At 45.4% G+C, this 17,889-nt stretch overlaps 1 protein-coding gene across 4 annotated transcripts in view; it reads right to left on the bottom strand.

The window, feature by feature from the left end:
• The window catches only part of NKD1 (NKD inhibitor of WNT signaling pathway 1), a 127,038-nt gene that overhangs the window by 42,597 nt on the left and 66,552 nt on the right, over positions 1-17,889 (bottom strand). For 3 of the 4 annotated variants that reach the window (XM_083451915.1, XM_083451916.1, XM_083451914.1), the window contains one exon: positions 12,124-12,181. In XM_083451915.1, coding sequence (XP_083308041.1) covers positions 12,124-12,181 — 58 coding nt within the window. Of the gene's footprint in view, positions 1-12,123; positions 12,182-13,194; positions 13,266-17,889 lie in introns of those variants that run through there. The other variant, XM_083451917.1, reaches the window with a different exon arrangement.

The following is a 17,889-nucleotide window of genomic DNA, read 5'->3' as shown; positions in this document are numbered from 1 at the left end:
TTATTACATTATTGTTAACTGGGGGGGGGGCACTCTTTTGCAATGCAGTGCAACAAAGGCAGGACAAAAAGTTGTAGGATCTCATCAGGAAGTTTCGGAAGTGCATGGATAGAATGAACATTAAATGAAGCAGTATGACTACCCCAAAAGGTCTGCAGGCACGAACAGTGTTGAACATAGTTATTCACAAGCTTTTGTGGACTACAGAATCCCACCCCAACTATGTGTATTTACACTTCAGGATCACACTTACAAAGGCTTCATGCCGTAATAAGTCTGTTAATATTTAAGGTGCCACAGGACTCACTTTTACTGCAAGGAGACTTAACACAGCTACCCTGCTGGAAAATCTTCCTCCAGCTATGAATGATGGGTCTAGCAGAGGCCAAACTTGTGACTTACCGGGATGGCAAAAATAGGGAACTGTCACACATCCATCTGTGCTTGCCTTGCTGGGCCAAATTGTACAACTTCCTCTTTTACCTGGGCTTTTGACAACGGAGACACATGTATTTAAGGGTCCACCTTTTTCTTGTAGCTACAGTTTGTTCTGAACTGTTTTTAATGTGGGGTGTTTTTTTTAAGTTGCTGTAACCCGCTCTTGGCCCTTATGGTGAAAGGTGGGTAAGAACTGAAAACAATAGCAACAGCATAGGAATAACTGCCTTCTAGTAGAATCACTCCATCAAGCTCAGTATAGTCTATGATTACTGGCAGCAGCTCTCCAACCCTACCTGGAAAAAGTACTTGGAATCTTCTGAATGCAAGGAAGATGCTCTATGTCTAAACTACAGCCCTTCCAATGTGGTGCCCTCCAGATGCTGTTGAACCACATCTCCCACCACCATTGGCCATGCTGGCTGAGGTTGATGGGAGTTGGGAGCCCAACCACATGTGGAAGTTGCCATGATGGTTATCCCTGCTCCAGGTTTTTTTGGATTTCAACTCACGTGCAAACATAAGAGCTTGCTGGATCAGGCCAGTGGGTCATCTAGTCCAGCATCCTGTTCTCATCATAGCCAACTTTCTGCGTGCGGAGCAGATGTTCTGCTTCACCCACTGAAATTCCTTAATAGCCCTACTCTGGCTAATAGCCCTACTCTGAACCAAGGGGGCAGAAGGCAGGGGAGGCAAGGCAAATTCTAGATAGACCCACCCAGAATAATACATACCAAATTGCTCTCGTTTCCAAGGTTGCTTATTTTGGTTGGCAACTGCAATTTACAGATGCAGCAACACAGCACTCCTCTTGCACAACCCAAATTTTACATATTTATGTTTCCACAGTCTCTCTCTCTCTCTTTTGCCTTTTCATTTCGTCTTTTTTTTTTTTTTTTTTGGTGTGGTCCCTTTAGGGTTTTGTTTTATTTTACTTTTAAAGTCTTAAGGAAAAGCCTACGCAACACTATTTAAATGAAGGCTGTGCGCGTAGGTAATGCCATTAATAATGCAGGCTTTGATTTCCGACCAGTCTCTTGTCTAACTTAGATGTTCAAGGAGAAAACTGGGTTTCTGCCACATTGGCAATGATAACAAGAGTTCTGAAGCTTACCAGGACGATAGAATAAGCATATCAACCTTTTCATCAAAATTGCTTCCCATGGGGAAAGCTGTCACTATGACCCTCACACAGCTCATCGCAAAGACAGAACGCTGCAGAGACCGATCTTGAACGTTCTTTGGCGTGCTATGAACCAAGCATGCAACTGATGCTCCTGCTGTCATGGGCAGGTTTAGGAACATTTTTTAATCCATTGTATAAAACCAAGGGACTCACAGGGCTGCTGGCAGACACCAGCATTCTTGGGCAGCTACCAAGGGCACAAAATCCCAGCAGAGCTCAGTGCTGTCACCTGCCCTCCAGCTTACCTACCCATCTCCTGGATTTGGGTATACCAAGTGGAAGGGCAGGGGGGCATCAGGAAGCTGATGTTTTTACCCTACCAGAAAGCCGCATGGTGACCCTGAGTTGGAGCACTGTCAAAGTGTACCCCCATTGCTACCTGTAGCTAGCTACCTGTACCTGCCTTTGGGTACCCACTGCATGAGGGAGGCTGGTGACTCCCAGAACTGAAGAGGTTGATCTGTTAGGGTAAGTGGGGCAGTATCCAGCCTGCCTTCTTTTTCACCGCCAGTCCAGAGGGTGGTACTGCCCATCAACTTCCTTGTCCTTACAGAACTCAGCAAGGAGGGAGATGTGACAAAACTAGAATAAGTTGGCTCTGCTTGTCGTTGGCTCTGCCTCCACATAGCGCTGTAATTGCATGGTGTGAATGTGGCCTATGACACCACTTTAAACAGTCATGGGTTTCCCCCAGAGCTGTAGTTTCCTAAGGATTCTGAGAGTTGTTAGGAGGCCCCCTAGCCCCCTCACAGAGCTACAGTTCCCTGGGAAGGAGGACTGATTGTAACAAATAAAATAAATAATACACCTAACTGGTCTGGAGCAGAATCTGATGAGAATTTAATTGGGGATAGTTTAATTAAAGATAAACTGATATAAAGTATCCTGCAAACTAACTGAGGAATTTCTCAGGATGCAAAATTGGCAGGCTTGATTTAAAATTCTAAATTTACATCTTTGCACTTAAGTTAGTATGTGCACGTTCATGTCTCTGGGCCTATGACCCAAGTCTTCCAAGTCTCTAGAGGTGCCATTTATGTGGAACTACTTTGGCTAGATTGTATCCTTCACCTTAGGGCCAGAGCCCATTCCTCCAGCACCCCAAGCTGTCTAGACAAAAGGCACCTTTGCTATCGAATGACTGAAACATCAAAAGCATACCGGGGCAAGAATAGAATGTGCCCATGCCTCTTGCTTGTCTGGATGAGGGACAGAGAGGTGTGTGAGAGTATATGTAGAAACTACTGTACAAAGGTAAAATTTACATTAGCAGCCCCACCCATCCTTGCTTCTGGCCCCACCCACCATTGGTACGTGGCCCCTAGAACATTTGCTGGAATGGAATGTGGCCCTTGGTTTTAAAAAAGGTTCCCAACACTTATAATGGAAATCCATGAAAGTCCTCCATTAGCAATGCGCCTTCAACTTGTAGAAATTAAAAGCATCATTCAGTCTACATGCATATACGCATGTATAGACTGATAGATATGGATTAGGTATAGATACAAAACCTTTCTTAGTGGAATGATATGCACTGTGGGTACACTAAGACATTTTCATTGGCTATAGGACTAGCTGCATTCCAAGATCTGACTTACAGAACAAGAAAAACCTGAACACTTGCAGACCATTTTTCTTTTAAAAAAATGTTATTATTTTTTCCAAAGCAGGATGGGGTGGGAAGGAAAAGTTTCCACGTAAAATGAACAGCTGGTCTCCAGGTCATCTATATGGGAGAGCTGGTGCTCCAGGTTAATTTTCAGCAGCCTTCATGGTTTTTATTATTATTATTATTTGCTTTTAACTCACAGACTAATTGTGGTTCCATAAAATGAAATGAAAAAAAAAACCCACTGTGAAGGGGAGACTGACTCTCCTCCAAATAAATGACATTTTTCTCTTTTCCTTCCACAGGAGAGGGGAAAAAAGAGTTGACTGGTGCTCATGCTTTGAGGTCTGGATATGATTGAGATGAAACATCTGTTAAAGCGGGGGGAGAGAATGTGAAGAGAAGCAAAAACTTGCCTCCCCCCACTAAAAATACATCTTTCCCCCCTCCTCCTCAGCAAACTTAAAACATGTGATGAAATTCAACTTTTAAAATATAACCCCGAAGCTACTTGAAAACTATAAAAGTCGCCTCAGAATCTGAGGCAAGTCAGAAATTCCACTGTTCACGCTGGGCTTTTATGAAGAGCAGACTTTAGGAGAGGGTGGGGGGGAAGGCTGTAATCTGTCTAGGTAACAAAGGCCACTTGTTCTGCCTGTGGAGCAAAAACTTTGGGTTTCTGCGGCTATTCCAAGCAGAAGTCGAGCCGAAAGCACACAATAGGCCCCTGGCTGCTCTCGCACTTTCAATCTGGGACAGCAAGCTGACCAAGGCAAGGTCCTCCCCCCATTTTTCTCTCTCTCCCTTCGCTTCCTCCTGCAATTGCTTCTGCCTATGTCTGTGCTTGGGTGTTTGTTATAGATTTGCCAAGACAATGGGGTTGTTGTGTCTGAAAACATTCGTCCATCCATCTCCCCGCCCCCACCCCGCCCCAAGGGGCTTCCAGAATTTAACAAACTTTATGAAAAGATAGCTTGGAAATTCCATTTCCTCGGGTGATTCTCCCTAACTGGGATACTTGCTTTCGAGCCAGAAGAGAGAAGGGAGGGACTGTTAGTTCTACACACAACACCCGGGGGGGGGGGGCGGCTTGACTCAGACATACAGTGCCATTGCCCCTGAACTTTCAAAGAAAAAGCAGTGGGTAGTGGAGTCAATAACTGGACCTTTGTGAAGATAGGGCATTCGGAATCAAGGGGCTTCCTATTGTGTTCTATGGAGCTGAAAGGCTGTGGAATCAGAACCACGGTTTTTGGACATTTTTCGAGGAAACTCGAAGTTTCTCAGGAGGCTACAAGAGGTTCCACCATGAAAACATTAGCTATGCCTTCCCAGAAGGACAGCCTGTCTACTGCTGCTTGTCCTTCCATCACAATGCAGAACTACAGGCTTATTGGGTGCATTTCATATCGAAAGATTCAGCAACCCATTTTGGCTTCTCCCAGTTTCTCATTGTTCCTATTTCAAGTTCAGTCCCCCATATTTCCACATCAGTTTGAGATATACGTATATATATATATTTAAGAAACAATCCTCATCAGCATTTTAGTGCAGATTTCTCTCAATATATGCATCTTTCACAAAGCAATTTCCCCCTAAAATATAAAGCACATTTGTAAGTCATTATCACTAATTCATGCATTTCAATGTACACTTTACCATAGCATACGCATTACTGGGCATGTTACTTGGCTGGAGAACTGAACTGCAAAAGCTGGGAAAATGTGAAACTTTCAGAGGGTAGTTGTGCTTATGTTGTGTTGTTGTTTGGTTGTGTTGCTTCAGAAAGGACGAATTAGATAGGTTTGCTTTTAAATGTGAACCGAATCGAATTTCTCAGACATCCCTACATTCCAGCGTGCAGCCAGTTTATCCAGGGCAACATGATTAAGATCAACATCCCTGGCCAATATCCATTGTGAACTGTGAGTCTTCCTGGGGATAGCATTCCACAAAAAGGATGCCGCAGCAGAGATCGCCCTCTCCCCAGTCACCATCCACCTCGCTTACTTACTTACTTTCTTTCTGTTGTTATTATTCTTACTAATATTGTGTTCAGTCCTTGAGAACCTTCCATATTAAACAATGCAAGATGAAAAGCTTGTGAAGTTTTTTTTGGCAAAGCGAGAAGGATCAACCAAGCCAACGTCTGGAGTCCCTGAAGCATTCTACGCTACCACACAGCTCTCCATGTGAACTGGAGTTCAGTTTCACTTACTAAATGAGCAGCTAGGAACAGAGGAACCTGCCTTACACTGAGTCAGACCACGGGTGCATCTCAGCACTGTTGACACTGACTAGCAGCTGCTTTCCGTGCTTTCGGGCAGCTGTCTTTTCTCATCCCTACCTGGCAACACCAGGGATTGAACCCAGGAGCTCTGGCACGCAATGCATGTGCTCTACCTCTGAGCTATGGCCCCAACTGGCATACTTTCCATTCTTTCATTACTGCTCCCTCTTTTTCCCCTGTTCTCTTTCTTTGTGGGGGTTTGAGAGAAGGGGTGGGAGGGAGGATCTTTTGTGGGGATTCTGTGGTCCTCCCAACTCCCAGTCGTTTATCAGGGAGTATGGGTGGTAGGTGGCGCTGTGGTCTAAACCACTAAGCCTCTTGGGCTTGCCGATCAGAAGGTCGGTGGTTCGAATCCCTGCGAAGGCGTGAGCTGCTGTTGCTCAGTCCCAGTTCCTGCCAACCTAGCAGTTCGAAAGCATGCCCCAAAAAAGTGCAAGTACAGAAATAGGTACCTCTCAGGCGGGAAGGTAAACGGCGTTTCCGTACGCTGCTCTGGTTTTGCCAGAAGCAGCTTAGTCATGCTGGCCACATGACCCAGAAAAAACTGTCTGCGGACAAACGCTGGCTCCCTCGGCCTGTAAAGCGAGATGAGCACCGCAACCCCAGAGTCGTCTGCAACTGGACTTAACTGTCAGTGGTCCTTTACCTTTTTTTATGGGTGTTTTAGTCCAACAACACTGGTTGAAGCCCCCACTTCTGGCTTAAACTCTGTTGGGATAGCATGATGTTCCGGGAGAAAGGGCAGCAGGAGAGAGAAGGCATCCATAACCAAAACTGTAGCAACTTTGTTATAAACCATTTATAACAAAAATCACACTTTCTTGACCATGACTCAAAAATGGGTACCGCTTTCAACAGCGCAGGCTAGAATTTTGATTCACTTTGCACAATATCAGTTATAAACAAGACCCTTCTAAACGCCACAGGGTGCGCAGGGAGGAGGATCAAGTAATAATCATTACTGGGCAATTAAAAGGAGAAAGGGGATCTTTGTTCCTCAAGCAGAATGAATTAAACCACTGACATTCGCCTTGTTTCCAAAGAGGCTGGCTTCAAAACACTTCACTGTCTTGAGCCCTTGCTGTAGTCACTGTTCACCCGCTGTGGTTGACCTTGAGCAGAGTTTGTCTCTCTCTCTCTCTCTCTTTGCTCAACACATTCAGCAACAGGCAGCCTTCTTTACCAATTCAGACAGTTTGTCCAATTGCCCAACAACTGCCGACTCTGACTGGCAGTGGCTCTCCAGAGTCCCAAGCGGAGACAGGTCTTCTCCACCCACTCACCTCCTGATCCTTTCAAGTAAGGATGCCAGAGATTGACACAGGAACTTCCCAAATGCTGTGTGTGTGTGTGTGTGTGTGTGTGTGTGTGTGTGTAATACCTATATGCAGCTATATCATTCTATTTCAGAATAAAAACAATAAAAACCCACATAAAAATATTAAAATTGGAAACCATCAACTATCAATTATGGGATGGCCCTGCAGAGGCAATTCCCCTTCCCAAGGAACTCTGGGATTTGTTGCCCTTTGAGGGGAATAGGGAACCCCTTTCAACTCTCAGCACCTTTGACAAACTACAGTTCCTAGGATTATTTGGAGGAAGGCATGACTGTTTAAAGTGGCATGATAATGCTCCAAATGCATGATGCAGAAGTGGCCCGAGTCACTGTCAGATGGCGGTGAAACACTTTCAGTCTGACATTTTTTGAAGAAGGAGGAAAAAAATCCAGCAGGCCAAATCATTTTGAAGCAGCAGCTTGGGAGATTTAAATTACCAATCCTTGTCAAGGGAATGGTTCGAACTCTCTTATACACACAAGGGTATACCTTCCTTGCCACTCCCACCCCGTAGAGCGCATGGCAACACAAGACTTTCCTCTCATCTGCTGGTGACCAACCTGCTTCTTACAATTTCCTGGATCGTTACACAACCGCAGGAAGCCGTCTGCTAAGCCCTACCAGTCTCGTGTTTCTTTGGCGATTTTCATCCTGCCAGCCAAGCTAAACAGTTTCAACTTGGCACCCAGCTGTAGCTCCAACAGCAGCAGCAGCAGCCCACTCCTGGCCAAACCGTTGTTTCATGGTACCTTTCCCATTTGCCAGCTTATCAGTTTCCAGCTCAGGTGGCGCTTGGGTCCTTTTGGCACGTATAAAACATCACTTGGGTTTAGGGGAACCTCAGGCTCACATGCCCAACAAAGCAGTCTCTGCTTTTTCATCTGGCTCCCTGCAGTCCCCACCCCCCCAATCAATGGCCCCTGGAAATCTGGCTCGAACTCATCTGGCCTCAAGCCCAATCTCTGTGGGCTGCATCAGCCAAGTTTGGGGTTCCACAGGAGGCTGGCAGGTCCAGGATGAAGGGGGATTCCAGCCAGAGGCCAAGGCAACGTGTGAGAAAGAAAGGGAGGGAGGACATTCCACAGAACAACTTGCTTCCGTGAAGTTGCTCTGTGCAACTTCCAAAAGCAGATGCCAGCAGAGGAAAGGTGGCACATACAGCAAAGTGAGGATATGCATCAGAGGGCACATACGTACAATGCATTATGCATATGTACGGATCTGGCTGCAGGTGAGGGGATGTGGCCCTGTAGGAAGAAGGGAAAAGGTTTTCAGGGCTCCTGCCAGTAGGCTGGTGGTGAGAGCCCAGAAGAGGCGAGGCACAGCGATCTGACCAGCTGCTCAGTGAGACGATTTGCTGAAAAGCTGACTTGGATAGGATGGTTTTTATAAGCCCTGGAGAGCTGCTGCTAGTCTGTGTAGATCAGCCTTTCTCAACCTTGGGTCTCCATATGTTGTTGGACTACAACTCCCATCATCTCTGGCCACTGCTCCTGCTAGCTAGGGATGATGGGAGTTGTAGCCCAACAACATCTGGGGACCCAAGGTTGGGAACGGCTGGTGCAGACAGTACTGATCTAGATGGACCAATGGTTCAGTATAAGGCAGCTCCCTCTATCCTTATCTATTAATCGAGAGCCCTCCTTTCCCAGGCTTTTCCATTTCTCTCTCGCTTTGTCCCTCTCTCCTGCCTTCCTACTGCTCCCCTTCACAATTGTCCTCTGTCTCCCATTTCATCCCATTCCTCTCTGGCTACTTCCTCCTGGCTTTCTACTCCTGCATCTGGCCATCTCAGGCCATCTTCCTATTTCCCAGGAGATCCCACAGCCACCCATGGATGATGTCACTTCCAGGTGCCAGGAAGGGGTTCCATCTTGGTTCAAGTCTGGGGCTGTTCTCAGGCTACAGGCTGCAGAGACTGGGTCACTGTGCACAGGAGGATTTCAGCATGTAGAAGCTGCCACACCAGCTGAAATGTCCTTTGCATTTACAGCTTCCCATTCTGAGCAGCTGCCAAAAGAGATTTATTTACTTTTGAAGAAGAGCAAGATGGTCAACTGTATCCACCAGTGGCCAGTATTAATCTCTGGTTTTTATTTATTTTTATTTTTTGCTTAACTTTAGCATGCCCTGTGTGAAAAATTCATTTGTCCCAGATTTAGAGAGACTTGGGAAGCCAATAAATCAAAGGCAGGCAAAGGCTGAAATGGGCAGCATTGGTCAACGGTTTCTGCCTGCCTGCCTGCCTGCCGCTTGGTAAACAGAAGCGCTCCAGTTGTGTCCTAGCCTCTTGTCAAGCATCAACACTGAGTCAACAACCCGCTCTTGTGGCTTAAGGCTTTTGATGTTTACTTTGTTCTTTCCACAGTTCAAAAGAAAAGCACTAATGCACCAGTCCTCTTACCAAATACTATCTTAATCCAAGAATCCAGAGCCTTTTGCTGTTGACCAGTTAAGTCTGTTAAGAAGAAAAGGATTTGATCAAGCTTTACATAACAACCCAGAAGTCAAATCCAGCTTCTTTTTTGGACCGGATCAGACGGCTCTTTTTATCTTTGCTGCTCAGATGCCTTGTTAATAACAAAGGGGTGAAGGGAGGGGTGGTAATGACACTGACAATGTGGAAACAAAAGCAAGGGATTCAATTATTTCCCTGTTTATTGCTTTGCCTTTTGGTCCCAACTTCGGTGCAATCAATGCTATGAAGGTTCCCAAAGCTGGGAAGCTGCAAATTCAATCAACTGCTATTTGTTTTAGTATGAGTGTTGGGGCTTTGGCACAGATCAGTGACATCAGACCAACAAAAGGCTACACAGTACTATTCTACTAACATGTGTCACAGTGCTACCAGGAAACCATCACAGACCATTGGTTCGCAAGAGAAGGAAAGTGAAGAGAAGGAAAGTAATGGTCCTGGGGGGCTGTGACTAAAGCTCATCCTTGATACGGGACTAGGCACTAGCTGCAGAAAGCTGAAATCTGAGTCCCAGAAGGAATAGAACAGGCGTTGTTGAATAGAGCGCTGGGACAGATGCACAGGTAGGTCAATCCTCTTTTAAAGCCATCCAAGTTGTTGGCCATCACTACAACTTGTGGCAGCAAACTCCACAATTTAACTATGTGCTGTGTGAAGCACTTCCTTTTGTCTGTCCTGAATCTTCCAACATTCAGCTTCATTGAAAGCCCGTAAGTTCCAGCGTTATGAGAGAGTAGGGGGGAACTTTCCTCTTTTCCAGTTCCTCCACACCCCTGCACAGTTTTATACCCCTCCATCACCTCTTCTCCAAACAAAAAAGACCCAAATGTTGTAACCTCCCACCAGCCATAGCCACATAAGAAGAGCTTGCTGGATCAGGCCAATGACCCATCTAGTCCAGCATCTTGTTCTCCCAGCAGCCAACCAGTTGCCTATGGAAGCCTGCAAGCACAACCTAAGCACAAGAGCACCCTCTCCTTCTGTGGCTTCCATCAACTGGTATTCAGAAGCATTTCTGCCTCCAACAGTGCAGGTAGAGCTAGCCTTATCTTCCGTGAATTTGTCTAATTCTCTTCAAATGCCATCCAAGTTGGTAACCCTTACCTCTTGTGGGAGTGATGCTGGTAGATTATTCCTTGCTGGAATAACTGTGGGTGGGCTTGTGGAACATCAAAGCATTACTTCATAGAGGAACCAATTCAAACAGAAAGAACAAGGAAGCCACAAGAAAGGAACCATCTACTTGCCTTGCAACTGCAAGAGAATCCAGCGAGGGAAAACACTTCTCTGCATGAAAAGGCCACAGCTTTCAGCAATGTCCATCAGACTTCTTGTACATAAGCAATACATTGCCTAACAGAGAAGATTGCTGGCAACCTAGTTTGATGATTTCGGGTGTTGCATATTACGTTAGACTTAAGGGGGCTTTTTCACTGCGCCTTCTATAATGCCACTGCTCAAGGCCATACAGTGATTTAGATATTCAAGGCTGGTGTTTCATACCATAAAGGTGCATGGAACTTTGCACCGCAGTGTTGTTCCACATACCCCTTTTAACAGGCTTCTTTCTGCTTGTAATTGCCCCCTCTTATAGCAAACTCAGGTGCTGAGTGCTGACAGCTTTTTAGCCCAATTGGGCAGTTGATAAACAGGAGGGAGGTATCAGTACATTCGGGAGAAGCTTTAGGATGGCAGGAAGTGCAAAAAAATCCACAACACATTTTAAAAACCAAAGAAAAGAAAGAAAGAAAGAAAGAAAGAAAGAAAGAAAGAAAGAAAGAAAGAAAGAAAGAAAGAAATCCTGCCAAAAAGTGTGTCAAACCATCTGCATGCTCAACCACCACAAAAGGTACACTGGGATGTTTCTCTTTAGGGTGTAGTTTTTTGTTTTTGTTTTTTGTTTGTTTGTTTTACAAAATAGGGGGGGGGGAATAGCAAAATTCCTTGATAGGATAAAATGACTGCTGGAACCTTGACCTGGAACAATCCTTCTGAGGAAGATACTCAGCAACATTTTTGTTGTTGTTACAATTTGTTCTTACTGTTGACTATAGACACATCTGCACCATATATTTAAAGCACTATGATACCATTTTAACAGTCATGGCATCCCTCCAAAGGACCCTGGGAACTGCTAAGGGTGCTGAGAGTTGGTAGGGCACTCTTATTCCCTTCACAGAGCTCCACTTTCCAGAGTTCCCTGACAAAAGGGACTGGCTGTTAAATTAAGGTTACCAGATTTTTTTCAATGAATCCAGGGACACTTTTCAACTTGGATGGATACAAAATGGATTTTGTATGGGGACCGGTTTGTAAATCCGGGGACTGTCCCCGGGAAATGGGGACGTCTGGTAACCTTATGTTAAATCACTCTCAGGGCTGTTGCTCTGAGAGGCAAATTGAGGCCTCCTAACAACTCTCAATGCCCTTAATAGACTACAGCTCCCAGAATTCTTTGGGAGAAGCCACGACCATTAAAGTTTTATAATAGTGCGTTAGACTTATGGTTGCGGATGTGACCTACATCTTTGATCGGACATATACCAGTGGTTCTTACAAGAAGCAAAACTCCAGGCCTTAGGACTCTTGAAGGGACTCTCTGCAATTAAGGCCACACAAACCTTTCACTGGCTGACCAAGGAAACTTCAGGAGGATGTTTGGTTTACCCACCAGCCTATACAGATACATGCCTATACACACATCTCTTGAATATGCACAGAACAAGTCTCCTTTGCTTTTTCTTAAAATGTAATCATAGTAATTTATATATTTTAAAAAGGTACCTTCCAGGTGAAAGTGTTCATTTTCAATTGCCTCCCTGTAAACTTCACCAGCTGCATCCTGTAAAAAATGTAAATAAAACAACAAAGGGGAGCTATTAGCAGATGAACGAATATGCAAGACGGCTATTCTTTTAAGTTGCACAACAATTTTTCTAGATTACATTAATCTGGAAATACGTGCCAAAATTGCATCCGAGGAGATGGAGCACACATCCAGCTCAGTACAATTCTGGAAACTGCTCTGCAGTTCACCAACTGGTCCTGAGTCCAGTCAAAACTGCACCATATATTTAAAGCCCATGGCTTCCCGCCAGACAATCCTCGGAACTGTAGTTTGTTAAGGGTGCTGGGAATTGTAGTTCTGTGAGAAGTAAACTACAGTTCCTAGGATCCTTTTGGGGGTAGCGGGGTAGCAGGATGCTTCCAATATGCTTTAGATGTATGGAACAGATGTGACCCCAGATAATGCATGTTACCCATAAACACCAGATGTCAGCCATGTCATTCCAGGTCCTTGACTGACTTGCATAGATGTCATCATAAAGGCCTATACTAAACATGGCATCTTTTGCGCAACTGTTATTATTAATAACAATAATAATTTCATTTATGAATCACTTGCCATAAGGCACCCCAAAGCAATTTACAATAAAAACATACATAAAACAGCTCCATGTATAATAACAGTTTTTAAAAATGCATTTATAAAACCAAACACATGGTTTAAAACGACAACGCCACACACACAAGGTTGTGGAATTCCCTCCCCACAGTTAAGCATTCTAGCACATGAGTAGGCAAAATAAGCCCAATCGCCTTCTAAATTCGGCCCGCAGATGGTCCAGGAATCAGCGTGTTTTTACATGACTAGAATGTGTGTTTTTATTTAAAATGCATCTCTGGATTATTTGTGGGGCATAGGAATTTGTTCATCCCCCCCAAAAAAAAATATAGTTCAGCCCCCCATAAGGTCTGAGAGACAGTGGACCAGCCCCCTGCTGAAAAAGTTTGCTGACCCCTGATCTAGCACCTTCATTATACAGCTTTCATTGAATGCTAAAGACACTTTACCTTGGCCTTTGATACTTGAGACATAGGCTCCATCCAAGCCATCCATTTAAAGCAGTATCATACCACTTTAGACAGCCATGGCTTTCTCCAAAGAATCTTGGGAAGTGTAGTTTGTTAAGGCGGCTGGGAGTTGTTATGAGAGTCTCAATTCCTCTCGAGGAGCTACAGATCCCAGAATTCCCCGTGAAGAGGGATTTTTTAAACCACTCTGGAAATTGTAGCTCTGCAAGGGGAATAAGGGTCCCTCAACAACTCATGGCACCATTAACAAACTACAGCTACCAGGATCCTTTGGGAGAAGCTGTGACTGTTTAAGTTGGCATCACAGTGCTTTAAATGTATAGTATGAATGTGGCTACAGGATAGATATGGATTGTGGCTAATACTGAGGGTGCTGAGAGTTGTAAGCAGACCTCTACCCTACTCACAGAGCTGAAATTCCCAGAGTTCCCTGGGAAGATTTATTGTTAAATCACCCTTATCAAACTGCACTTCCCACGATTTGGGGAAAGCAATTAACTGTTTAAAGTGGTAAGATACAGCTTTAAATGCATAGTGCAGATGAGGTCTCATTACTTCACACTTCACAATTTCTAGGAACACACCCAACATGAAGAACCATGCTAATTAAAACCACTGTTTATAGCATACTATTATAAGACTCCATTTGAAATAGTAATAATAATGCAAACAGCTCATCTGCACTTCTCCATACAACTAATATGCCAATTTAAGCAATGTGTTTTTAACCATCACATGGTTTTTATGTACTTTTAAAAAAAAACAACAACCACAGAGCTCTTGCTTATCACGTTTTGCATTGCTTTAAGTTCATGTAGGTAGCAAGCTCATAATTATTGACAATTCAGACTTTTTGTATTTATTCATTTCCCCCCTCCCCCCCCATCCTCAGATGATTTTTTATAACCACAACTTCCAAGCAGTGGTTTGACTGACTTTGCAAGAGCAGCAATGCATGTATATTAGTGGCCCACTAACTGAATACCCTCCCCCCTAAAAAGACCGTGGCAGCCTTTGTAAATTTCAGTGACACAGCTAGACAGCTAGAAGTCATCAGCTGTCAATTAAATTTGCTCCTTCATGCCAGTCTGATTATGGCATGCATTATCTCTGATAGACAGACATTTATTTAATAGGGCTGTGCGGGCAGCCAGACAATATATGCTACTATTATGCTAAGAACCATAAGGAGGAAATGTTTATTTATTAATGGAGGAGGAAGCTGCATGGGCCCATATGCTGCCATTGATAAATTAACCCGGCACCCTCTTTATGAAGATGCACCAAGGCCCGGATCCAGAGGGAAACAAGTTGCACTAAGGTTCCATCAAAACTAATGGGGCTTAGGCTGCAGTGCTATTCGCCTGGGAATGATAAGCCCCTGTGAACTCACTGATTCTGAATAGACATGTATTAGGTTACACTGACAAACTTAAATTTCCCTGAATCAGGGCCCTTAGGCAACACTAGGAAGCTGCCACCCACAACACTATTCTGCAACATTCTGAAGTAAAAGGCAAGGTAATTTCTGCACGACCCACCTGTCCTCAGCCTTTTAAAAAGAAGACTATATTATGATTATTACCCTTGATTTATTAATTGTCATCTAAAGCACCATCTCAAGGTGATTTTTCACATAAGATAATCAAAAACAGGAATCAGGGCCCTCTCTCCACTGAGCTGGGAGGGCGGAAGAGACCAAGAGGATTGGGGCAGGCTTCCGGGTCGCCCCACCTGTTAAAAGCAAGCTAGCAGAAGAGGGGGAGCAGTACGAGGGCAAGAGACAGATGTTCTGCCTACACTGGACGCAGCCAGAAGCAAACAGTGCTGGCATTGATCAAAGAGCCCTAGTGGAATGGAGCCAGAGCTGAAATGCTCGTGGCAAGAGGCCTGGCCAAGGAATGGAAGGCAGGCCAGCGAGACTGGAGGGGAGTCCAAAACAACTGGGTACTACAGGTACCTGCCGGGGGGGGGGTAGGAATCACACCTGGAGAGTCACACAGAGAAGGTCAATATTTGGCTATTGCCCAAGTGAAGACTAGTAGAATTTGCAGATTTGCCAGACCAGGGGTGGGGTGGGGAAACAGATGAAGTGGAGACTGGGTGGGTAGAGCAACAGTAGAACTTGAGAGGATAACACAACTGCTTATCTAGGCTTCTCTTGGCAGCATTAAGTGACTGGCCACAATGTGCAGAACACGTTAGTTCTAATCTTGGTCAGACCCGGCAGGTGCGATCTATTCTCACATCATACTGTTGGTAGGCTGCAAGGATATATCCTGTTCCCTTCGCCCCTGTAAGGGGACAAGCCCTTTGCAACTGCTGTTTAGCCCTGGTTCCCCCCTCCCTTGCAACGAAACACAGGTGTGCAACCTCCATGGGGCAGGATAACATTGCTCCATAAATCTGTCAGCAGAGGGTGCTGGTTGAACAGATGGCTTTGCATTCCACAGGCAGCAATATCCGCCCTCCCTTTCTCCCACTCCTGGAGTTCCTGTCCCCAATCTGCAAGCCCAGGTATGTCAACACCCTCCTTTCCAGAGCAGCTCAGGATTTCAATGGGACAGGAAGCTGCACAGGGGGTGGGGTGGGGGGAGTAGAGAAGGAGGGAATATAACCCCCCTCCACGCACAAAAATCTCGACATCATCAGCTTGTTCGACCCATCCAGACCAAGAGTGATCCCAGCATGAAATAGGAACATCAATAACTTAAAAAGACATAGAGTATTTCCCCCCTCTCCTACCCCTCCCCTCCTACGTTCAGAAATATGCAAGGCAGCTGCCCTGAGCCGGTGGGAGAGAAAGCTGAGACGAAAAGGATGGAGAAGACAAAAGCTATACTGGCACATAAGCTTGAAAGGAGCTAAACAGCCACGCTTGAATTCCAGATTTCACTACTATGGTGTTTTGTTTTGTTTTTTTACAGACAAGACACTATTGAGGAAGGGCCAGAGTATCAGCTTTGCATGCAGAAAGTCCCAGGTTTAATCCCTGGCATCCCCAGGGTAGGGCTGGGAAAGACATCTGGTCTGAAGCTTTGGAGAGCCACTGGCCCACATGTCCTGCTGACATGTTCTCTGAATATCAGCTGGGGGGCAGGATCATACTTCTCACCACCTCCCACACTTGTGGCCTACCTCTTCCTTCTCCCCCACTGCCCACCCCCTGCCCCCTTCAGTGTGCTGGGGCTTCCCCAGACTGCCTCAGGTGGTGGTGGGGTGGCAGCAGGGGGTGAAGGAGGAGATGGGGGGCAGTGGAGGGGCAGCCTTTTCTGTTTTGCCCTGACTGCCTCCAAACACCTGCCACAAACATTTGAAGCCCTCTTTTATAACATCTAAAAGTGAAAGTTACAGCAATGGGTCTGGTCAATGTCTGATCAGGGTACCATGAGTTTCACAGAAGGCAAATGGCATAGAAACTACGTAAATAATTACATAGCAAGCTACCTTGTACCTAGCTAGTCTGCTTAGCTCAGTATTGTTTACACCAACTGCCAGCATCTCTGCAGCATTTCTGACAAGGTTTTCTCTCAACTCTAACTGGAGACCCCAGGGCATTCTGGGACATTTTTCATGCAAAGCAGATGCTCTACCCATTAGCTACAGCCCTTGGGTGGAATGAATCATTCCACCAGGAGATATTGAAAGGAGATCACAGGTTTTTTGACAAGTTGTGAACCCCCATTTTCTAGTTACAACAAGCGTGCATTACTGGGACAAATGTTACAGCAGAGTTGAGCCAGAGGCAACAATCTGAGACGAGACAGGGATGGTGTCAGAGAATTAGTGCCAGGAATCAAGACCAAAGGGCAAAGCAAGATGCAGGATCCGGGAGCAAGCTTACAAGTCTGGACCAAAGGACATGGAAGGGATGAGGAATCTAGTACCTTCCAGATGTTGCCAGGCTATAACTCCCAGCATCCTCAACAAAGTGGCCATGCCAACGTTCTCTGGAAAGCCACAGGTTCCTCAATGCCCAGGAAGACTTAAGTGAACCAGGAAGCTCTTTTATAATTCTTCCTGCCCTGAAAGATCCAATGGCCAGCCTGGACTGGTGGGCTCAGAAAACAGTTTGAAGGGCAATGCATCAACCTGAAATCCAGTGACTTACAATGAAGGGCAGCTGCACACAGATCCAAAGGCTATCACGTGGCTCCCTTGTCGGGCAAAGTGCCACCATGTGGCATTCCCAGGCAGGTGCTCCAGTGCCAAGGGTTGCTACTGATATTTCCCTACTCCCCATCTTTACACAAATAATTAAATCTGGATCACCTAAAGCTGGCCACCTTTCTGGGAAATTATGATGTGTCCCAGAGACACTACATAAGAACATAAGAAGAGCCTGCTGGATCAGGCCAATGGCACATCCAGTCCAGCATCCTGTTCTCACAATGGTCAACCAGACACTTCAATTTAAAGCCCGCAAGCAGGACCTGAGCAAACAAGCACTCTCCACTCCTGCAATTTCTAGCAAATGGTATTAAGAAGCATTACTGCCGCTGACCGTGGAGGCCGAACATACAGCAAGCATTGCGGCTCTAGTAGCCATTGATTTTGCCCAGTCCTCTTCTAAAGCCATCCAAATTGGCAGCCATCATTGCCTCCTGTGAAAGTGAGTTCCAGGGTTTAACTATGCCCTGAATGAGGAAGTACTTTCTTTTATCTGTCCTGGAT

The sequence above is a fragment of the Podarcis tiliguerta genome (genome assembly GCF_965153285.1).
Source record: "Podarcis tiliguerta genome assembly, chromosome: 8".
Lineage (NCBI taxonomy): Eukaryota > Metazoa > Chordata > Lepidosauria > Squamata > Lacertidae > Podarcis > Podarcis tiliguerta.
Note: the sequence above shows the minus strand (reverse complement) of the source record. Positions and strands in the feature narration are given on the sequence as shown.